General features: G+C 48.6%; 3 protein-coding genes across 4 annotated transcripts; 1 reads left to right on the top strand and 2 right to left on the bottom strand.

The window, feature by feature from the left end:
• Positions 1 to 1217: 1217 nt before the first annotated feature.
• Positions 1218 to 20875, bottom strand: Rudimentary (carbamoyl-phosphate synthetase 2, aspartate transcarbamylase, and dihydroorotase rudimentary). Its single transcript, XM_078177011.1, has 26 exons — positions 20621 to 20875; positions 19025 to 19163; positions 18681 to 18966; positions 17633 to 17949; positions 16778 to 17357; positions 16465 to 16698; positions 15704 to 16348; positions 14977 to 15529; positions 14525 to 14900; positions 13968 to 14394; positions 13682 to 13880; positions 13455 to 13606; positions 13261 to 13365; positions 8035 to 8283; positions 7122 to 7373; positions 6691 to 6855; positions 5879 to 6040; positions 5628 to 5799; positions 5228 to 5343; positions 4509 to 4926; positions 3814 to 4148; positions 3595 to 3736; positions 3294 to 3364; positions 2921 to 3099; positions 2252 to 2456; positions 1218 to 2179 (listed from the first exon to the last, which is right to left on the bottom strand). Exons 1-26 carry the CDS (start codon positions 20739 to 20741, stop codon positions 1982 to 1984), a joined length of 6798 nt encoding a protein of 2265 aa, XP_078033137.1. The 5' UTR covers positions 20742 to 20875; the 3' UTR covers positions 1218 to 1981.
• On the top strand, positions 8866 to 13240 carry LOC144467973 (uncharacterized). The gene is made up of 4 exons (XM_078177013.1): positions 8866 to 9314; positions 9624 to 9922; positions 10179 to 11974; positions 12405 to 13240. The coding sequence occupies exons 1-4, from the start codon at positions 9106 to 9108 to the stop codon at positions 12966 to 12968; spliced, it is 2868 nt and encodes a 955-aa protein (XP_078033139.1). The 5' UTR covers positions 8866 to 9105; the 3' UTR covers positions 12969 to 13240.
• A 296-nt stretch (positions 20876 to 21171) lies between the features above and the next one.
• Positions 21172 to 23532, bottom strand: LOC144478608 (pyridoxine/pyridoxamine 5'-phosphate oxidase). 2 transcript variants are annotated; one of them, XM_078196638.1, is made up of 6 exons: positions 23420 to 23519; positions 22388 to 22542; positions 22206 to 22305; positions 21939 to 22013; positions 21661 to 21863; positions 21172 to 21426 (listed from the first exon to the last, which is right to left on the bottom strand). In XM_078196638.1, exons 1-6 carry the CDS (start codon positions 23420 to 23422, stop codon positions 21297 to 21299), a joined length of 666 nt encoding a protein of 221 aa, XP_078052764.1. In that variant the 5' UTR covers positions 23423 to 23519; the 3' UTR covers positions 21172 to 21296. The 2 variants fall into 2 exon arrangements, with proteins under 2 accessions (XP_078052764.1, XP_078052765.1); XM_078196639.1 differs by lacking the exon at positions 22388 to 22542 and having other exon boundaries at positions 23420 to 23532.
• Positions 23533 to 23849: the final 317 nt, after the last annotated feature.

Genomic DNA, 23849 nt, shown 5'->3' with positions numbered 1-23849 from the left:
GATGATCTCGCGTGGCTCCGTGTCACGCAAACGGATACACGGCGACGTTAATCATCCTCTTCTCGCTATCTCCCTCTCCCTCCTTCTTCCCCCACTCGCGTTCCCGTCGCGGTCCGAATCTCAATGTTTGCCCGTCTCTCGACGTAAATACATTGTACAACCGTGAACACGTTGGTACAGGCCACGAACACACACACACACACACGGTCGTGTGTCACTGTGTGGAAGAGAGCGAGCGCTTCTACTCGCGCACAGTATCGAACAGTTTTATAATATAATTGCGTTTCGTCGCGATTCCAATTGCGGCAGCGGCGAGATGTCAATGTCTAGTCATTCCTTCGGCCTTGTAGCTGGATTAGCTGTTGGAGTGTCATTCTACCCGTGAAACGATTTCGTCGCGGATCATTCAATAAATCGTGGCCATCGCGGACTCGCTCGCATGGCTGTGCATCGCGCGTCTCACAATTGGGCAGATTGCAGCGGCGAAGAAATACGGCCCGACGCCGACGAACGCGACGTTTTCCTCGCCACTTTCCAAATAAGGGTGGACGTCCCAATTTCCGCGGCTATCGCAATTCCCGCGTCCCCGGAGTAAAAGCGTACAGAGAAGGAAAGAGTCGGTAGGTAAACGCGATACAAAAATATAGATCATATTGTTTTAGGTATAAAACTTTCCTCTTTCTATACGGTTTTAGTCACGGTAACAGGAACGTCTATCTCTCAGGTACGTCGAACGGGCAACCTGTATTCGCGTTTCCTATCGATACACCATATCTTGTTCTACACGCGAATTGTACATAGGTAAGGACAGAATGTATATACGCGATGATTTGCCCGAAAGTAAATATTTTATTACCTGGCACACGGTCTTTTCGTTTTCATTTGTAGGCACTGTGGTTTGTAGGAGCCGAAAGGCTGCTTTATCTCTCCTGTCGTAAATCGTGGTCGTTTCTTGGTAAATAGGAAGTTCGCGTTTACGTTTCGCGGATACATATAGGGGGGGTTATCGATGCTGTATCAGTATATTGTCGCGCGTGGAATGTTCGATAAAAATAATTCTCTGTTGCATTGCAAATAAGCTCAGTCGCAAGAGGTCTTCGTACACCTCCCGAAACGTGGTGAAAAATTAAAAATTTTTTTTAGACTATACAGGGTGCTTCTAAATTATACATACTCTGGGAAAGGTGACTACTGTGTCAGACAACGGCCGAAACAGGTTCCTTTCATTTTACCTTTATTTAGAATCACAACAAGAAAAAGAAATCGCTCGTTTTCGAACTTTCTTTATCTGAGCCTATAACGATAATATTAAAAATGCGTGCTGAAACATCGACGAAATCGATCGACGTTTTGTCACGATTTTGGACATTTTTGACCTGAATGGTGCAAGAAAGCTACAGTTTTTTTTAAATCTTTCGACGTTTGTAGATCGACCACGGGTCAACTTATTTCGATTCAAATTTCCCAGCATGCGTGTAAGTTACCGAAATCTAAGGAAAACATTTTTTCAATTCTCATTATAGACTCGGAACACAAAGTTCAAGAATAGGTGTTTTACGTTTTATCTTGCCATTCCAAGCAATGGCAAAATTGAAGGAAAGTATTTCACGCGTTGTTTAGTAGAATAATCCTTTTTATCATCTAAGAAGAATGCAAATCTTATGTGCGCAGTCTTAAAACAGTTGTTGCGTTTTAGAAGGTGTTCGAATAATACCGTGATTGTTGAAAATGTTTCCGCCTTTAAGAAATGAATCGGAACTGCAAGGTTACCGTCGATCGCGACGAGAATATCGCGTTGATCGTTGTTCCCTTTGATCGAATATAAAATATATTGTACGCGAATCACAGACTAATTGGGAATATGATCGAGTACGATCGGTCGCGATCGAATACGATATCGTTTCATTCTTGCGCAGTCGATTTTGCTCCTGCAACAATGCCAGTCTACGCCCGCCCCGTCCTTTCTCCCAGCTTCGAGGCATTATGGACGCCTGAGGACCATCTCCAAGAGAGCCATCCGAACGTAGACTCCGTTCTCGGCTTGCCGGAAGTAGGCCGCACGTGGGTCCGTGTCGAATTCCGGGCTGATCTCGAAGACGCGGGGCAACGGATGCATCACTATCATTTTCCTTTTCGCGCGCGACATCAGCTGCGGCGTTACCACGAAGTGGCCGCAAACCTGAAACGACGGATAGATTTTAAACAAATTTGATCTAGTCTCGAGGTCACTGCGACGGGTCGAAATGTCTACCTGTCGATATTCTTCCTGCGTGGCGAATCGTTCCTTCTGAATGCGGGTCATGTAGAGCACGTCCGTGTCGGGTAAGGCCTCCTCAAGGGAGGAGAACTTCTCCTGCGGGATCCTTCGACCGGACACGTACTTCACCACGTGGTCCGGCATGCCGAGGCCAGGTGGGCAAACGTAACGAAGCTCCACGTTATAGAGAGTCAACAACCTGCGTCGTGCAACGTGCGTTCAAGGTATAAAGATAAAACGGCTCGAGGACGCGACGTTCGGCGACGAACGCGATTGCACGGAAAAAAATAACAGAAAATTTAGCCGCAGTGGCGTGCATATTTTTAGATTAGAAGTAACGTTTACAACGTCGATATCTGAACGAAAATTTAACAAAATATCATATTTGCATATTTCTGTTTTCTATTCGTTCTAATAAAAAAAATATAGAAATACGGCGTTCCGTTAAGCTCCGGCTTAAATAGCAGCGAGAATGTAAAAGTTACTTCGTGTCTATTATTATTAATTCGTAATCTGGGATCTGCGAGAGAGAGATGGATACCTGGAATGTCTAGATGGAATATTAAAATCGACTGAGACTGTAAGTCTGGAGCAGGAACATTCTCCTCGTACGATTTTATGTAGAGAGTCAAGATCGGAGAAATAGTATGCGAAAATACTGACCTCGCCAACGAATGCACCGTTCTGCCGTGCTTCAAGTCGCCGACCATGGTGATCGTGAGACCGTTCACCGTGCCGATCTCGTCCCGTATAGTGAAGATGTCGAGCAACGCTTGCGTCGGGTGCTCGCCGACCCCGTCGCCGGCGTTTATCATCGGTTTCCTACAGTGCTGCGCGGCTCTCTGAGCAATGAACGATGAACGGTAATCGATCGACGCGTTTCACTTAACCCTCTCGTTCCGGTAACGGGGTCTTCAGTTTTATACCTTTCTGTTTTATCGACAAATACCACGGAAGACCCCGTTACCGTACAGAGAGTGATCTAACCCCAAGGGTTGACCATAGAAACGCAGCAATAAAATCAAACGACGCTTACAGATACTGCGCCAGGTTCAGGATGCCGAAGAACCACTACATCCGCGTATCCAGCCATCACCGCCACCGAATCTGAAACACACGAGTCAGTCGCATGAGTATTAATTTTTCAATTACAGTGAGTTCTCTGAAATTGTCCATCAGCTTGGAAAGGAAAGAGAACAACTTAGAGATGAAGGCAAGGCTCAAGAAATCGTGTCTCCTTTTCCAGAGTTATTCATTTCTATTTCTAAACCGTGAGACGATTTAGGAGAATTTTCTGTATTAATAGATAAACCAATTGATCGTCGTTTGATAACAACCTTCCAGGGTCTCTCCCTTCTGGACGGACGACGTGGCTCCGTCCATGTGGATCACTCGGCCTCCCAGCCGCTCCATCGCCGCCGCGAAACTGCAAGACGTTCTCGTGCTAACTTCGTAGAAGATCGAAGCCATCAGCTTTCCCTGTTCGCGGAAAATATGAAATTTGAAATTATTGCTGAACTACGGTGGTCTATCGGAGGAACAGCAGTCTCTCTTACTCGTAGTATATGATCGACGGGTCGCTCCTTCCTGACCGCGTTCCGGAGGACCTCCGCTACGTAGAAGAGATCCTTCAGGATATCCTTGTCGAATATGTCCACCGTCAGGATGTTGTGCCCGATCAAACTCTGGCTGGTGTGGACGGAGAGGGCTGGCGGGGGCAGGGGCGTCACGCTGAGGTTCGGATTGCTGTCGCTCTTACTCTTCATCGCGCTGCTCATCGGAAGGGGCGAGATCGTTCGCTGGGTCGTTGGAACCTTGACGTGATCGCGGTATTCCATGAAATGAACGTTCGACTTTTGCGGCGCCGTTTGCAGCAAATACGCGAACGACTCTGAGAATTGAAACGGATGATTGATCGATCATTTAATACCTTACCGAGAAGCATTCTGTGACTTAAATTATTTTTGCGTCATTTCAAGATTTAAGATTACAGTGAAGTAGGTTAGAATATTACCAAATTAAAAATATGTACTCATATTTGGAACGTCGAGATGACCAGCATTTTTTTTAAGCATTAGAATACTCTTTTGCAAGTTTTCATATTTTAATGTGCGCATAAATGAATACTGATCAACTCTGGTGCCCCAGGACAACCGTGCGAGTACAAAGGATTAACATTCTAGACATCGAAAGTGTAGCTCTCGAGACCACTGTTGCGATCCGTCGCGATCGACAGACGCATTTGTCTCACCGGTTTGTTCCTCCTCCGACGTGTCCGCGATGCGCTCGATAGAATTGTTGGGCTTGTCGAGACTCGGCGACAAGAGGCCGTCGAGTGCCGAGTTGGGGCGACTGCTGACGTCGATGGCTATAGGTGTAGTCAACAGAGGTATGTGCTTCATCTTCGCCTGAACCTCTCTGACGTCCAGACCGAAGCCCGGATTCACCAGGACCTGGCCCTCGACGTAAGCCACCTCACCCCTGAGAATAACTCTGTGAACCGATCCGTGAACCGTCATCCCTGCGAACGGCGTCCAGTTCGACTTTGTCAACGGCATCGCGTCCGGAATCACCCACGTGTCGTTTAGATCGACCTCGATGTAGGTGTTCGGTTGGTCCGGTATGTTGAAAATCTTTTTCGGATTCTTATAAAGTTTCTCCACCACGTCCTGAACAACAACAAAAAAAACGCACACATGGTTCGAGATTCCGGTAGTCGATAACGACGAAACATTGGGAAGGGATTAGACGAGAGGCATTCATTCAGCCGATTAGTCACGGTTCCATTAATTTGTACAATGCACCGACCACGCTGCTTATCTCCGATGTAGAGATATCCGTGACAATTTCCTAATGACTCATATCGAAAAAGTGCCTACGGTTTTCCGACCGATGCGTCAATTACGGTTTGAAAGAATCGTAAAACGTGATTAGCAGATACGATGATGCATCGGGAAAGCATCGCTCTACCTCTATCGTTAATTTCCCGTCGTGGACGCCGGTCAGCAGAAGCGGAAGCATGGTCTCGAGGCCGGGATATCCTGGCAGCGCCTTCTCCCCGGTCTTCTCTTGCACGGTGTGCGGGGCTGCAATCGTGTTCGGATTACATATTGCGAATCAATTAGAATCAATTAGTATGGATTATTAGGTCGACTCATAAGTAACTGTTCGTATCTTACCCACTATGATTCACCGTGACGAACGAGTTCTCGCTTTCATTAAACAGACGATTGTTCGCGATAATTAAAATAAAAAGGAAGGAAATAAAACTTAAAAAAAAAAACAGATATAATAAAAATATAAATGGAAGTTATTTATGACTGGACCTGGTAGAATCGATTAGATTAGAGACGTAGAATTAGAGACGTACCGTGGTCGGTCGCGAAGCAGTCAATCACATCCAAATTGTCCCAGAGGGCCTGCTGGTCCTCCTTGGTCCCTAACATCGGCCTCACCTGGCCCCGATCGTAGCCAATACTCGGCAAATCGTCCTCGCATAAGAATAAATGGTGAGGGCACACCTCGCAAGTTACTGGCATACCCTGAAACAATCCAGAGTACAAGTATTAATCTCGCACGTTCCGTTCGATTGTGTTATCTCGTTCCCAGCGTGTTGCCGACCTTCTCCTTGGCCGCACGAATTATTTGAATCTCTTCCTTCCGGGCCACATGGCACACGTGAATCGGCCGATTGTGCAGTCCGGCCAGCAGCAGAACCGCGGCCGTCGTTTGCCCCTCGGCGTGCACGCAGAGAGGATACTTCTTTGGCCAGCTTTGGAAGTGCTGCAATAAAATCGCCACAGTATTTAACGCTTATCTATATACTCAATATTTGTATAGTTAACGCAAGTCACAGATATTTATATCTAAAACTATTAACGCTGTTAATGGAGTTCCTCTAATTATATTAGATTAATTCTGTTATCAATACATTTATTTCATGGGACTAGTAATATTATAACATAAATCGTAAAAAATCCGAACGAATATATTATTCTTGCTTTTATAAGAAGAAACAGAGCGCCTCGTTTTAGTAGTCCGTAAGCTCAGCGTTGATGTATTAATAAGAATAAAAGAATGAAACGTCAGGCGTTGTTGCTCCAAGGTCAAGAGCATTAATCTGGACAGGATGCAGAAAACATGGGTGTCGGTCGGACAATGTTCTCAGCGGATAAACGGAGAAAAAAATCTGTGTCGCACACCTCGCACAGATTGACGCGCGCAAACTGATACGATACCTAGCGCGATCATGTGAGAGCTTGTTCTTATCCTTACGCGTAACGCGTATTAATCGTCCGCCCGTTCAATGCAACGGAGCAACAGACGGCGTTATCGGTGCATCGCGGTTACGTAGGGGAACTACAGAGATCGTTCTCGGGAATCGAACGATATCAATGAGAACCCGAAGGCCGTAAGATACCAGATATACGTACCTTGATCCACACGGTGAGATCGGGCAATCGGAGCGTCGTAAAGGTCTCGTTCAAATACATTTTCAGCCCGGCCGCGAGCGGGGCCAAGTCCGGCGTGATATTGTAATTTTCGGAGGATGCGCCGAGGAAGATCGCGTAGTCGCATCTGGCGTTTGTCACCGCCCGCTGAAAGATACGATCGACATATTGTTCGCTTCCAGCTACACAATCGGGCAAAGTGCAAAGAATAGAGACGAGATAAAGCGACGATTTTTTAAAGTGCCGCTAGAACGAGAACAGTACGAATGAATCTCTTTCGTTGCAGAGAAGGGTTCATCTCGTTGATAAATAAAATTATTATCGCTGCAATTATTTAATGTTCTGCGGTAACTTTGTCGCTTTGCCATACTGTTCGTTACAGACGACGGCTAAGCTTTTTATTAAGCCTTTACCTCTTTAGCCATCGTGAACGATTGATGGTCGACGACAGCCGGATTCGTGTTGGGCATCGCGAAAATCGTGGTGACGCCACCTGCGAGCGCCGCGGCGGTGCACGTAGCGAAGTCCTCCTTCTGGGTCGCGCCAGGATCGCGGGTGTGCACGTGGACGTCGATCAAGCCCGGGAGTTTGATCAACATCCGGGAGGACATGCAGTCCGTGTGGGTCTTCATGCGAGGTGCTCGACCGCCGAGCATCCTCATTGCCTGCGAAATCACTCCTTGTATTACGAATCGAATTTTCCGCAAATTCCAAGGGGCGTATCCCACCCTCCAAAATTATTAGAATGTTTACAGAAAATTCTTGATTGGTGATTTCTAGTTTATTTCAACAACTGCAACAACAACAACGAGTTTCGAACGTGATGGTTCTCCTTCGTCTGCGACGATCTTTTCCGTCCGTTCTTCCACCCTTGCCAGCCTTTTTCACATTATGAAAAATAACATTTTTTCGCGCTGCCTCACTCGCTATCTCATTTTTACTCATTCTCTCTCTTTCTTCCTTTATTTCCCTTTTACTCACGCACACACTCTATCTTTTGGCCGAGCAGGACTTCGAGGAACCTAAGCAATAGACTCAGGTTACTCGAAGTTTCCCACCCTGTCCCCATCTGTCCCATTCATTAGGATTATTATGACACTCGACCATTCTGTCTTTCATACCCGGAAAAAACCCTGCAGAATTTTCTCGTCGTCGATATAAATTGCTTTTTAAATTATCACCCCTTTTTCAAATTACTTTCTGGCTTAATTAGGGCGTCCGTTTTGATAACAGCTGTTCGATTATTTCTGCCACCATTTGGTTCTTAATGTGCACCAAAAATAAACAGGTGTTCTAACATTTTTGGGGGAGGGGTTGTACACTTACCTCGACGAGCAGCTTGACGCATTTAACGTCCGTGATCAACGGCACGGAATAATCGACGGCGAGCCGTCTGGTGCGATACCCGTGGGTCATGAAGTTGGAGACGCGACGGGCACCCCCGATCCGCATCGGCAAATTAATTATAAGATCGAACTGTTTCTTCGACAGGAAATCGGCGAGATGACAGAGCTCGCTCGGGCTCGAGACCTCGTTCATGCTGATGTTCTCGAACGTCCATTGTACCGGCTCCACCTGCGAAAATTCGTTGGTCGGACTTTGATCACCCAGTTTAGTTCCGATTCCATGCTCGTTACGTTATTTTTTTTCTCAAGTGGTCAGCCCTTTATCATAGTCGGAGTCGCTTATCATCCCTCTGTTGCTATACAACACAGTTCCTATACAAAAGCATCGATAACAACCATCGAAAATTATCTTCCTACATCGCTCGCTCTGCCTATCTCTCGCGCTCTCTCTCTCTCTCTCTCCCTCTCCCTCTCCCCCCCGTAGTAATCGATGTAAATCCGAAGAAATAGATAAAGCAGGCTGTGGCCGTTCGAATCGTTCAAGTATGCAGTCACCGAACTACAATACCGCCGATTAAACCGCATGCCATTCCTATTATTCCCCGATAATGTGTTTCGATCGTGGCACGGTTTCCGCGCGGGCCGCGAAGCCAAGCTCTGGATCGCGAACGAAACCGCGTTCCCCCCTTAGAGGTCGCGCCTCGACCGTGACGCGGGATAACCGACCGCCGCGAGCGACAGAAGAATTTTTCATGGACGGTTTATTTGTAGATAGCCGATATCGTAGCACCGATTAAAACTCGTGTGCTGCCTTCTAGCTCGATAATGTGATAGGTAGTAGGTATTTTATCAGCCGCGGTACCCTGAAACTGGATTACTGTCTTGTCGATGAGCGGCGAGGGCGCGTCAGTTATTCCGTGCTTGCGCGATCATGTTCGCGTGTGATTGGTCATTCTCGTGGCGGTCGTGCGTACCGATTTGATCCTTGTTCGCTCGGTGGTGCCGCGACCAGACTGGACCGCTTTCGTGTAACCCGTACGGAGCGTGTGAAATGGGAAGCGCGAAGTCGAAGAGCGAGAACGGATCGCGATGGAGGAAGAGCGGGAACAAGCGTACCACCGCTCAGCGGCTCGGGTCGCGGGAGAACGAGTACGAGGACGTCGAGCTTGTGCGGCTCAGGAAAATGATTCAAAACTTTCCGGAGAACTTCGTGCTGAACAACCTGATGATGTGCGTCCAGTTCTTCAAGAATTACGACGAGTAAGATGACCTTTGAAACGATCTCATTAAAAATCCGTCCCGTGTCCGCCGCTCGCGTGCTCCTTTCGTTCGGCCACGTTTACGTGGGCGCGCGTCGTCCAGCATGTCTTCCGATCATCGGGGACACGGACATTTCTTCTTCGTGTCGTAGCGCGTGAAGTGTCGATATCGATATCGATTTCATTAATCGTAATCTAATCTAAGTCCGTAACCGTAATACATCGAAAAAACATGTAATTTTACTTGGCTATGGTATTCGTCGTGATATGGCACCAGGATGTCCGGGATACCAATTGTTTCGGTTTTTAGGGAGATCGAAGCCATAAGGGGGAAGCTGGTGTCGTCAAGCGAGACCGAATTGAACAAACGTTTGCCGCCGCAGAAACGCGCCCTCCTGCCGGACGTCCTGCAGGAGCACGTCGCGGCGAACGTCAGATTCACGTCGACCAGGCAGACGCTCCGACCTACCACCGAGCCGCTCCAACCTGTACGGATCTACACGGTCTACGACAACGTCGAGATCACGGAGCAGAACACGCAATCGCATTATAGCAGCATGAATGACTCGATCATGTACAGTATACTGCTGCAGACCACGAAGCACGAAGGTAAAGAGCGACGAACGTTTTGGGTGGGATCGTATACTCTCGCGAACCCGAGTCGATTTTAATAACCAGGTTTCGTTTCTTGAGTTTCTATATATTATATAATATCACATGCTATATAGTTTTCCTCACAGTACTTATAGAGGGCTCGAATATACTTGTTGTTAGAGGGTTTGAATATACTTGCGATACGCCAGGTCCCTTTTCGAGCAAGCACCCCCTAGGTTACTTCGAAGGAGTCATTTTTCTCTGTCGCCAGGGTACATTCAGCTGCAGCTGATCGACGAGTTCGGGATGCTATCGTCGATCGCGGAGAACGACGACGAGTACGAGAGCGATAGCGACAGCATCTACTGCATGAAGCCGCCCGTGGACGTCGATGTGCTTCGTAGAACGAAGCAAGGGCGGCCACAGGTTTCGAGGGGGTTCAGGGAACGGTTCGCAAGATCTATGCCTAACCTGTCTCTCGACGAGGAGGACGAGGAGGAGCGGAAGGAAAAGGGGAGCCTGTACAGAAACGGTGGAGATATGAGCCGATCGAATCGCAACTTGAGGACCGTGACCGATTCCAGCGGCGAGAACTCCTCGGTCGAGAAACAAAAGTACCCGGCGCAGAGCTCCGCGAAGGATCGCCGCCAGTTACACAAACCGTCGCCGCGAGCAAAGGGCGCGGTCAACCAAAGTCACACGAGTAGCCTAAGCTCCGGCTATCGTTCCGACAATTACACAATGACCAGCGACAGCAGCGGAATACGTAGTCACAAGTCGAGCCAGAAGTCGAGCCAGAAGTCGAGCCAGAGGCTCGGCCAAAGCTCGACCGACGAGGGCATAGACGAAAGTTGGATAAGGAACGCGGCCCTGCCGAGGAACTGCTTCAAACGGGTGACGTTCACGGCGGACGGGAAGGTGTACGACGCGCAGGCGGAGAAGAAGAAGCGGGTGGCGAACAGGAAGGAACGGAGACTGAAGGAGGCGATGAAGCGGCACAACTACGATCTGTATTTCGCGAGCAGCGCCGAGTTCATGCAGCATTTCACGAAGATGTTCGCGCTACGGCTGGCCGACTGTTTGGGGTTCGACAAGGAGTCGGTGGACGACATCCGGCGGGAGGGTTGCGTGATCCACTGTGACAAGGTGATGGTCTCGAAACAATTGAAGCGGAGCCGCGTCGAGCAGTACGAGATCATGCCCGCCATGTGGATGCAGTGGCCGACCTGCGCTCTCGAATGGTTGGACCGGCCGCGAAACACCTGGCCGAATCCCACAGACATCAAGACGATCAAGTCGTCGGGGTGTTACGTGGTCCCGGAGGGCTACATGGTATCGAAGAAACGGAACCAGCAAAATCTCGGAGATGACCTCGAGTGGCAGCTGACCTTCCCGACCGCGGAACGATATCTCGAGACCTGCATGACTCACTCCCAAGTCCAAGTGTACCTGATCGCGTTGATGCTGCACAAGACCTTCATCAGGCCCGTTCTGGACACCATGGACGGCCTGACCACCGCGCACATCAGGCACAAGTTTTTCTGGCTGATGGAGGAGATGGACAACCCGACCAGATGGACCCCTACCAGAACGGGCGACTGTCTGATCACGTTGCTCGACTCCCTCTATCACGGGATGTGCCAGTACGAACCGATCCTCAGAGACTATTTCGTCAGGGACAGGAATCTCTTTCAGCGGATACCGTACGATCACCTGTTGCACTCGCAGAAACAATTGAAACGCATCATCGAGAACCCGGTCATGTACGTTTTCCACGCGATGGAGAACGTTCGATTCGACGAGAACTTTTACCCGCGGCTGGACTTCGACAAGTTGCTCAACATATTGACCGGGAACGAGTTGACCGTGATCAATCCCTCGCTGGCGCTGCAGGTGCTCAGTTCGGCGCCGTATCAGCAACGCGCCGAGAAAGACCCGAAATACGTGAGGAACGAGTTTTGGGAGACGGTCAGGGACCGACATCCGAAACCTATTATTTCACAGGTGGTCACGAACAAGACCTTGATCAGCCCGTACAAAGCAACGGACTCTATCATCGAAATCTCGGTAAGCTGTTTTTTTACGATAAACATCGCATTCTTCATACGAAATATATATCAGTTCGTATAATGAGTCTATTTTAAGGATCATTACAACGAGAGACTGACAAGGAAAATTACGCGAATTCGAAGCGACAGTAGAGATTAATTTTTTTTTAAAACACGTTCACGTCGAGCTATTTCTACGCGACTTAGCTTAAATGATAGCTGGAAGTGTCTGCTTTGAGACAGGCCAGATTAAGCTCAAATTATTCGATAAGCCCGGACGGACTCGTTACGCAATCTAACAATTTCCAATTGATCCATTTTCATGTTTTCATTTACGCGGGCGCAGCCTCCTCTCTATTTCTCTCCCGCCCTCTGTTGCTTCTCGCTTCATTTATCTCCGCTTTAATCTTATCTGAAACACTCTAGCAAGTGGTTTTCGCAATTTTTAGATACGATGTGCCGAGCTGGTTGGTCCGAGGCTCTGCGCTCTGCTGGATTTCTTTATACAACATTTCATTAAAATAGCCGCGAAGTGCAACCAGTATGGTGCCGCTCAGCAGAAAACTGTGTATCTCGATCAAGCGGATCGACTGTCCGTGCTTCTGTTCGAGCATCAAAGGTACAGAGACGTGGCTAGGAGCCATCGGGACAAGATCAACGTTCTACGGAAGAAGGTCCCCCGGACACAGTCTCAGGACGACGACGCGCCCGAAACGCCCAAGAGGAATCAAGAAGCCGCGGTGTTCGTGGCGCCGTTGAAGGGCAGATTCGCGCGAGAATCGGACACTGGCGCGGCGACGACGTCGTCGACAACGGAAAGCGACGCTGAAAACATCACCGCGGCCGTGATCCACGAGACGCGACACATCGAATCGAAAGAACAGTCTGCGAACGATCCAAAGAATGTGGCGGGTTCGTCTTCGTCGATGAATGAGGCGAGTGACGACAGTGCCCGCCACGTCAAGTTTGTGTTTAGTGCCCCGGACTCGATCACGGAGTCGTCGACCGTATGAGCGTATCGACGATCGAAACCTCTCCGTCGTTATCGACGCATCACGACGTAGAGTTTTCTTGTCCAACCTGCTCGACTTATCCGGCAATAAATCCGAATTTCGTCAACGTCGGCAACCTAGTTATTTATTACCGTGGCAACGTCCGTTTCTACTCGATGAAGACTGAACGCGTTTCGTTGTTCCGCGAATTAGCGGAGAGTACATGAGTACCCATGTACAGATAAATGTGTGTTAAATATAGATTACGTTTGTAAGAAGAGACAAGTCTCCCGTCGTTTGTTTCCGTACTTACCTCGACCCCGTGCTCCGTGTAGAAGTCCGCGGTCCCCATGCTCGCGTACAGCTTGTAGCCCATCTTGCGCAGGCTCTGGATGGACGGCAGCAACTCCATTTTGTGCTGCAACGAAACGCGAATAATTCAGAGAGATACGTTCTACGAAAATTCCGCGACGTTCGCGGACGGTAACCGTGAATGACCAGCGTTACCTTGAAGCTTCCTATCGACAGCAAGATCCCTTTTCGCGGTATGTGAAAGCCGGTGCTCATCATTCCTTTCAGGTAAGCCTCGTACCGATTGTCGCCGAAACAGGCGACCTCTCCCGTAGAGACCATCTCGACTCCCAGCATCACGTCAGCGCCTGTAACATTAATTTAGTACGATTGTTACGGTGCATTTTCGATCGATTCAAATCCCGCGCGAAAACTGTACTTACCGGCAAGTCGAGAGAAAGAGAACTGAGGTACTTTAAGGCCAACTTTGCCGCATCCTGCGAGAACGTCCACGGGGTCGACCGGCTCGCCGACTATCAATCGCGTCGCCATTGCCACGAAGTCGTGGTCCAAGGTTTTCGAGACGAAGGGGAATGACCTCGACACACGGACGTTGCATTCGATCACTTTAAGCTCGTTGTCCTGCCAAAAGGTGATTTTTTTTATATTTAGGCTCAGGGAGTACTGTTACCAGTATTGTGGAGGTTTTCGATCGCGCAGATGACTGACCTTGGCGATCAGTTGCATGTTGAAGGGACCGGTGACGCACAGCGACGCGGCTACAGCTTTCGATATCATTTTGATCTTGGTCAAGGTCTCGGCGTTGATATCCTGCGGCGGAGTGACCAGAGTTGCATCCCCGGAATGAACACCAGCGTTCTCCACGTGCTCCGACACGGCCATGCAAAGGATCACGCCCTCATAGGCGATCGCGTCGACGTCTATCTCCTTCGCCTCGAGGATGAACTTCGATATGACCACTGGATGTTCCTTGTTGACCTCGCTCGCGTTCTTCAGGTACGACTCGAGGTCGGTGTTCGTGTGGGCCACGTTCATCGCGGCTCCGCTCAGCACGTAAGACGGTCGCACTAAGCATGGATAGCCGACCTCGTCGCAGAACTCGATGGCGGACCGCAGATTGGTCAGTTCTTTCCACCTGATCAACGATTTTTTCTATTTTATATCTACAGTTAAGAATTACGCGCCCGACCCTCGATTCATTTCATAAGATGTTTCGATTTTCCACCATTTGAAATCAGTTTTCTGTCGCGTCGGCGATCACTCACCTAGGTTGCGATATACCAATGCCGTCCAACATACGGGAGAACTTGAACCGATTCTCGGCGCCGTCCACGGATTCGGGGGAGGTGCCAAGGATTCTAGCCTGCTGCCTGTGAAGATCCATGGCGATGTTGTTCGGTAGCTGACCGCCCATAGATAGAATAATTCCCTCGGGAGCTTCGTGATCGTAAATGTCCATCACGACCTCGAACGATATCTCCTCGAAGTACAATCGATCGCTCATGTCGTAGTCGGTGCTGACAGTCTCCGGATTGTAATTGACCATGATGGTTTTCCTGCCGAGCTTCCGTAGCTCGCGCAGGCAGCTGACCGCACACCAATCGAATTCTACCGAGCTGCCGATTCGATAGACCCCGGATCCTGCGAGACAAACGAGTCCTCCATAAGTAAAAGCGACGTCGACGCCGTCTAACGGCAGTTCCGCGATCTCGCTTACCGATCACCATCGTGTAACCGCTGTGTCCCTCGACGTCTTGCGCAGTCCCGTTGTACGTCAGATAAAGGTAATTCGTAGTAGCTGGCCATTCAGCCGCCACCGTGTCTATCTGCTTCACCATCGGCCGAATCTTGCTTTCCTGCCGTTGGATCCGAACCGCTAACTCCGAGCTCTTCACCACAGCGGCGATCTGCTTGTCCGAGAACCCGATCTGCTTCGCGTACAGCAGCACCTCGTGCGACAGCTTCGTGTGGTCCACGTTCTCCAACACCGTGTAGTAGTCGATGATGTTCTTCATCTTGTGGAGGAACCACCTGTCGATCTTCGTCAGCTCGTATAATCGGTCGATGGTGTAACCGGCTTTTAAGGAGGCTGCGAGGACGAACATCCTCTTGTCGGTTGGCTTCTCTAGCTCCTCGTTGTTCGGAGTCTTCACGTAAGGGTCGAAACCGTTGACGGTCTCGTCGACCATTCTCAAAGCTTTCTGGAAGGCTTCCTCGAACTTTCGCCCGATCGCCATTGCTTCTCCCACGCTCTTCATCGAGCTGCCGATCTGAAAGCAAAGCTTATCAGTCTCGTCTCTTATACGGTACAGTGATTAATATTAACAATAATGATAACAAGAGAAAAGTAATTACGATATTCTCGAGACATCTCTTTAAATGGAATAAATTTCTCCAAAATGAACCAGATTATTTTTGATTATGTTAGAGGGTCGTCGGCGTACCTTGGTGCTAACTCGTTGAAATTTCCCCAAGTCCCATCGCGGTATTTTGACGACGCAGTAGTCGAGACTCGGCTCGAAACACGCGGTGGTTTTGCCAGTGACGGAGTTGTGGATCTGCGGCAAAGGAATGCCGAGAGCCAGTTTGGCGGCGACGTAAGCGAGCGGATAGCCCGTGGCTTTGCTCGCCAGTGCCGAACTCCGTGATAACCTGGCGTTCACTTCAATGATGTAGTACTCCTCGGAGTTTGGATTCAGCGCGTACTGGATGTTGCACTCGCCGATGATGCCGATCTGTCTGATCACGTTGATCGCCGTCGTTCGAAGCATGTTGTACTCCTTGTTGGACAAGGTCTGGCTCGGCGCGACCACTATCGATTCACCTGTGTGGATCCCGAGAGGATCGACGTTCTCCATGTTGCAGACGGTGATGCAGTTGTCGTACGCGTCGCGAACAACCTCGTACTCGACTTCTTTCCAGCCCTTTAGCGACTTGTCGATGATCAGCTGGTTCGAATGAGCGAACGCGTGCTGCGCTAGGATCTTCAGTTCTTCTTTGGAATTCGCGAATCCAGAGCCCAGTCCGCCCAGAGAGAACGCCGCTCTGGCCATGACGGGGTAGCCCAGCTTCTCGGCAGCCTCCAACGCCTGCAAAGCGCGATTAGACCAAATTTAGGCTCCATTTAATTATTCGAACAAGGAATTTTATGTAATAGAACTTTATAAACTGTTCACTTGATTCACTGACAAACGCAGTCTCTCACCTCTTGAATCGAACAGACCGCGGCGCTCGGCGCGACCTTCTCGCCGATCTCGCTGATGCGATTGGCAAAGATCTTCCTGTCCTCCGTGTCTATAATGGACTGTATAGGCGTTCCCAAGATCTTCACGTTGTAATTAGCGAAGACTGCGTTCTTTTCAAGTTCGACGCCGCAGTTGAGGGCGGTTTGCCCGCCGAACGTTAAGAGAACGCCGTCGGGTCGTTCGGATCGTATGACCTGCAATCGGAGGGAGAGAATAGATCGCTCGAAATTCGGAATGGATATCACTCGTATCGCACCTGTCACCCCCACTCACCTGTTCTACGTACTCGGGCGTAATCGGTAAAAAGTATACTTTGTCCGCCATGCCCTTCGAAGTCTGCACGGTCGCGATGTTCGGATTGATCAAGAGAGTTTGAACGCGTTCTTCTCGCAACGCCTTGATGGCTTGCGATCCGGAGTAATCGAACTCGCCGGCTTGGCCTATACTCAAACCACCCGAGCCGAGGATTAGCACCTTCTTCGGTCGCGTCGAGATTATAGGTGTCGGTGGACAGTATTGCAAACGGTGCATTAGCCTGTCTTTGATGGAGACACGATTGGTAGGTAACGTTTTGCCGGCGTGCTCGTCCTTCACAGCATCTAAGAATACATCGAACAAGCACTCCAAGTCTTCGGGGCCCGCGTTGTGCTCTGGATGGAACTGCACCGAGAAATACGGAAGGGTCTTGTGTAGGATTCCTTCGTTGCTGCGATCGTTCGTATTCGTGAAAAGTGGTTCCCAATCCGATGGCAATTTCGCGGAGTCGACGGAGAAACCGTGGTTCTGAGAGGTCATGAAACAGCGACTGGTACCATGATGGGTCACCGCCTGGTTGTGTCCACGATTCCCAAAACTGTACAGGAACGTGTGCAATTAGATTAATCGTAATCGACGGTCTACCTCGGAGACGTGAGGCGACTCGCAAGTAACTAGAGGAAAGGAACAGACCTAGGCATATTTGAGATGACGTTAGTGGAAATATCATTTCAAAGAACATGCTATATTATTTTATAATTAGTTTTCGGATGACGGTAACGAAAGCCACGGTCTAAAATGAATTACTGTAAACGGTTACGTTTCATTTGTCTGTCAAATAAAATTTGCCCAAGTCTGGACGAAGATACGTACTCCATCTTGTACGTTAAACCACCCGCTGCTAAGCAGAGCAGCTGATGACCTAAGCATATACCGAAGATTGGTTTCGTCGTTCGCGATTGGAGAACCGATCGGAGGTTCTTGATCGTTTCTACACAAAAGTTCGGATCGCCAGGCCCGTTGCTGACGAACAGACCGTCGTATTCCGCGTTGGTGAAGTTGTAATTCCATGGCACGACGTCGACGCGAGCACCTCTCCGGATCAAACATCTTAATTGATTGTACTTCAGTCCGCAGTCAACCACACATATGCGAGGAAAGCCGCTCGGGTTGTACGTTCTTTTCTCAGGCTGAAATAATTTTTTTTTATTATTCTTTACCATTCCTTGTTGTACAAAACATATATTTTTAGCAATATTTCCTGCCCCTGGTTGCTGCACTGCACCCATTTAAATTCGATTTTAAATACCTTATAATTTCATGATATTTCCATACTCGATTAAACATCAACAGCCTATTGAAAGGGCGCAGCGCAGCTTCTTGAGATTTGCGAGTTTTAGGCATGGTACTTTGGACTATGATCCAATCGTGAACGAATTCAACCTTGAGTCTTTAACATCAAAAGAATCACTGACGGCTTGTCATTTCTTTTTTAGACTTTAAATGGCCAAATTAATTGTCCCACTCTTTCACGTGCCATTGATCTTAATGTGCCAACAAGATCATTCAGGTCCTCACCTCTATTCTACCAGTCTGCTTTAAATCTCGTTTTAACAGCTACAGACCCAATAAATCACGTTACTATTTTTACGAATAGTTACTGTCAAAAATTGACCGATTCGGCATTCTCGTAGCTATATTCCGTAGATCTATTTCAAGAACATTTTCACCGGAATAAACGAGTTCTCACTTTCACTAAATAGAGAAGTACGTGGAAAGCGTAAACGAAGTAAAGAAGGCAACAAGTAAGAAGAAACAAAACAGAGACAAGCGGAAGTTATTTCGCGAATAAATTAAGTTTGAACACGTTCGGCGAGACCGTGTTACGTGTCGCAGAATGATCGACCACGGGATACCGCACCTGAACAACTTCCGCAACGAGATTCCTTTTGTTTGGATCCGGTATCTTGGCGCTAAGGGCGGCCGAAGGGTTCGCGGGCGGAGGGTCGTAGACGATCCTGCCCAATATCGTGCCCTTCTCACGGATCACTTTCGTCAGGGCCCTGGTGTCGATCTCGTAGATGCCGGGGACATTTTCCTCCATCATCCATTCGGACAGAGTTTTCGTTTGCCGCCAATGGCTCGGTGTATCGCAGATCTCGCCGACCACCAGGGCGGTCGCCCAAATCCGGTGCGACTCGAGCCACCTGGAAGAGAGCTTTTGTAGTTCGGAGCAGAAACGGTCGGAATAATCGCGGTTCTTACAGCGGGATCTTGTGTTCGTCGACCTCGTTGCCGAACACGCCGTAGTTTCCGACGAGCGGGTACGTGAGCACTAAAATTTGTGCATGGTACGACGGATCTGTAAGCGACTCCGGGTAACCCATCATACCGGTCTGGAAGACTGAAAAAAAAAAATGGATTGATGTCGATACGAACAACACGAAGACCGTGTACTATACGCCGCGCGGCGTATGGTGTACACAATGTTCGGTGGAACGTTACTCGTCCTGTCAGTACACAGCCCAACAGGAGAACATGACGTTCGACGTATCTCATAAACAACCATAAAATATCAATGGCACAGAATCATCCAATTTTCGAAAATTGTTACTTGTCTTAATGAATTGGACGTTATATTTGCCAGAATATTAAAAAGTGAAGTGAAGTAAATTACAAAACTAGTGTAAACGGATTGGGCTGTACATTATCTCGACAATAAATTAGCAAAGGGCACACGTGTTAGTAAACAATGACACCCTTTGCTGCTCACAATAGTGACATTATAAATTACACCATTACAGTCCTAATCCACTCGTATATGGAGTACCTTCATTATTCGTCGAGGACTGTAAACGAAGGTCGTAAGATAGCGAAGTCGGTTGAGGTGTCAAATTGCTGTACCTTTACATGTAATTACTTTATATTTATCCAATGAGTTACATTACATGTTTTCCACCCGAAAGCAAACCAAAGGCACAGCAATTGGTCCCCGTAACCGGCTGCACTACATCGACCAGTCGTAAATAAAAGAGAAACATAGTGCGGCGAGAAACGAGTCCGTCGAACGTTGTAGCTGGTTCTAAACTAGTTTCGCGATTCTAAGCTTTGTCGTGATAATACGTCCCGCTCGAATCCAACACGCCAGGTGCTTGAAATCAGAACTATTACCAGGTGTTTGAAAAGAAATAGATCGTCGCGCGTAAACATTCCGTTTGCGAGTTTTACGAAGAATCAACGAGCGTTAGGAATGACGCACGGTCACTATCTATTTTTTACTTATCTGTATTTTGTTACTTTCGAATAGAGTTGTAATGGAATAATGCACGCCGCGCTAACATCAAACGATTTCGTTCGACGTGATACATTTCCGCTCGTTGACGACTAGCGGCATTCAGATAAGCGACGGACGGTAAGTATGTCCATTGCGCATACATACAACGTGACAAGGTGTAACGGTGGCAAACGAAGCTGTCAATAAATCTGTGATACAGCAATCAGGACGAATAAGTTCACGGTTAGGCGGGATTGGCTTTCCCGACGGATCTTCTCTGAATTGACGCTAATCGGCGATGCGGTGCGCGCCGCGTGACGCGACGATCAGCGTGAGCCTTACCCACGTGGCCGGTCGGCAGATTGATTGCTCGCTCCGAAACGTTTCTGAACGTTGTCGACGGCGCTCGTACGCGAAAGCGGAGGCGCGCAGTATTTTCGACGTCGTTCGAATCGGAGCTGCGAGATCGCCGATCCACCGCGTGCCGAGGATCGGTGCAGAATTCGATCACGTTAGAGGAAAATACGACGGACACGTGCATCCGACTACTGGTTGCGCGTACAAAGCACGTGTTAATCGAAACTCACCGACTTCGCCGTCGACCGGTTTCTCCGCCCCGAAGTGCTTCCCTTGGAAGACGGATCCATCCTCGAGCAAGAGGTAGGCGGTTTTCGCGTTTCCGCAAACGGTGGTCGCACGCTCGGGCATTATCTTGCCGATCGACACAAAGACTGTCTCCGCTGCGAGCGTGCTCTCACTCGGCAGACAGTATACTGATTCGATTATACTCGCTTCGACTCTGCCCCGGCCCCGCTCCGTGAGTTGAGAACACGCTTCGCGGTGTAAACGGACTGGGGACGAGGAGCACGTTCGGTTCGGTTCGGTTCGGTTTGGTAGGGGATTCGGCTGGCTGAATAGCCGTTCGCGCACGCCTCAGAAAACTAAACTCGAGAAATGCAGTTCCAGCCGATAGGTGTCCGTTCTGCTCGTTCCGTTTCTCCTGCGATCGTTACGCGCATGTCGCGCGGGAATACCGGTTCGACGGATTAGGCTTATCTTCGCCGGAGCAAACCGAACGCGCGCGCCGTTTCTCGCTGTATGGACATTTAAATTCAAATTTCAAGTCTCAAATGTTCCCCGGGCCAGCTGTTCGCACGGCCCAAACGCTATTCATTTATTGTTTGGTACATCAATGAAGACACGAAGATGAGAAGTGGCAGGTGACACGGTACTCCTATGAATGTCGAGCAACCGTGCTAGCCGCTATGCGGCTATTCGATAGTATTCCCAAGAGTCGTCCGATTTCCCCTTCCGGTAAATGATTCGATCCCCTATGAGATAGTCCCTCGCGTAATAAAACTCCATCATTGTTGGACACATCTTATACCCGATGCTGAAACATGATTAGAAATGAAGGAGGTACGTTTGAGATGCGTGTCGCGTTTAAAGGCCGTTTTGTAGCATCCGTACAGGCTCGGAACTGTTACGAACCGTTTATGAAACGAATCGGTCCAGGCGAACATTATTATAATAAAAAGATTCTATTTTTTTTCTACGTAGCGTCGCAGGTCTATTGTACGCCTGAACGTATGATACAAATCAACCTTAAATCGACAAGAGCACGTACAAATGATCCGGCATAGGTAAATCAGTCTCCCCTTTGCGAACCGATTCCAGTATTTCGTCGTGTCGCTGTTTCTGTTCATCCCAACTAATCTCTTGCCCCTGATGGCACAAATGCGATCGAATTTTACAATAGAGCGGCTCCCGGTCGTACAGAAGCTGGTACGCTTCCTTCTCCAATTTCTTCATAATCCCCTCGACCCTGACCTAAATGTTGTCACAGACGGTATGGTGAGTTCGTTACCGGGAATTTTCGTCGATCCGCTGGCATACACTACGCACCTGTTTCGCAACATTCTGTCCTTCCTCGTTGATGAAATTCCAGAGATAACACATCGCGGCGTTGGGGATGTTCTCCTGTAATGATCGCAACAATGCGCCAGTTTTGTTACTTTAATTCTTTACCATACTTTATTAATCTTTTTCTTGTATTTTTATTTTATTTTTACATTTTCTATATCTTACTTTTTTTATTGTATTATCATACCATTATCTACGTGAACGGCTCGGAATAACTCGAAATTATGGGCTACCGTTTCGACGACTTACTATATCGCTGATCTTCTTGCTACGACGGTCGGTCACGATCACGAATCCATCGTTATCAAATTCTCGGAGCACGACATTCCTCGCGGACACCTCGCAATCCCTGGAATAAGGGTTTATCCGTTAAAGATTTCCGGGAAACCATCGTTGGCGTCATTTTTATTTTTAAATGATCGTGCACCGACTCTGACGTGGTTGCCAAGCAACAGGCGTCTGATGCTAGCGGGTTGTATCTGCGGAACTCGTCGTGCCAGATCCTGAAGAGATCCACCGGGTGATCGGTGATCCCCACGATTTTTGCCAGATCCGAGAGATTCGATCCCTGTGATCCCTGCGATCCCTTGGTAGAGAACGGTTCCCGTGGAGGAACCGGTTTAGTTACGCATCGTAAAGATCGTAGCATTCGCAGCATCGACGCGGTTGATCGATACCTTCGCTCGATGTATCTAACACCGAGACTGCGCCGAACGAAATTCGCTAAAAATTACGACTAGCGCGATCGAAAACACGAAAGTGGGGCTTCCGCAATAGCTTTGCTTCGCGCCACCTTCAACCACCGTGAACGCGCGTCGTTCCGTCTGATGTACACAGGGTCTAATCGGATCATACAGAAAATGCTCTACATATGATAAATGATATAATTGTCTCCCTGCAGTTACTGGCTTCATTTTATTTATTTATAAGTAGTAAACACGCGAGAAGGAAGAGGAGAACTCGAGACGTCCGGCGATGTTTACTCATTTGGAAATACAACTTCGATTGTACCCTGAGTCAGTCCAGTATAGGTGAAAGAAATATGCGTTCGGTTTCTGCGAAACCGATCGAAACAATTGTGTCAAAACAAAACACTTGGTGCCACTTTATTCGTAAAGCTGTACAACGACGTTCCAGCGTTATCTATCGAGAAATGAGCTACAATGTTTAATCGTCGCGACGAGGATTTTGATAACTTTGGGAAAGGAATGTTGTTTGGCGATTGTGTAACCGTGATTTGCAGATAAGTTCTTTTTATCGCGACGCGGTGCGAACAGCTTCACAGCTTCCCAACGCGGACGCAGTCACCCCTCGTGGAGATCGCCTAAATGATTCGGAGAGCGCCGAAAATTTGATTTTCCTTTTGTAAACTGCTCCGACCAATGACCGGCCGGCTATGTCTCGGAATAGGTAGCTGCGTGCCGAAATGGATTGGAAAACTCTGAGCTGAACGATGTTCTTACCATTTTCTTGGTTTCACCGAATAGACCGAATCCACTGTCCCGTTTTTCACCGTACTTAATCCCTCCAACGATTCTGCTGAAACAATGCAGCTGACACGCAAACCACGGCGCATTTATTTAGCGACTCTACTGAGAACTCCCACCTACCATCATCCCTACCGGACACTGCGCAGTACTGTATTTCTTCGAATGATCTGAGTCTGCAACTACAGAGAGAACGCCTGCGCGATGTTCACGTGATCCGTGCCAGCGGCTGAATAGCGGTGCTATTGGCTATCAAAGGCCGTGCTCAGGGCCAACTTTCGATGGACCTCCGTAGAAGGCCCTAGCTTGCAAATCTTGGCGGGTTGTTCGATAGCAGTATTGAGTGTATCAAACAGGTCATCCGAATATCCCGCTCGCTGTCGGCGTCATTAATTTTGTTGCGAGT

Source organism: Augochlora pura, chromosome 3 (assembly GCF_028453695.1).
Source record: "Augochlora pura isolate Apur16 chromosome 3, APUR_v2.2.1, whole genome shotgun sequence".
NCBI classification, from domain to species: domain Eukaryota; kingdom Metazoa; phylum Arthropoda; class Insecta; order Hymenoptera; family Halictidae; genus Augochlora; species Augochlora pura.
The sequence above is the reverse complement of the archived record's forward strand: the minus strand, read 5'-3'. Positions and strand labels throughout refer to the sequence as shown.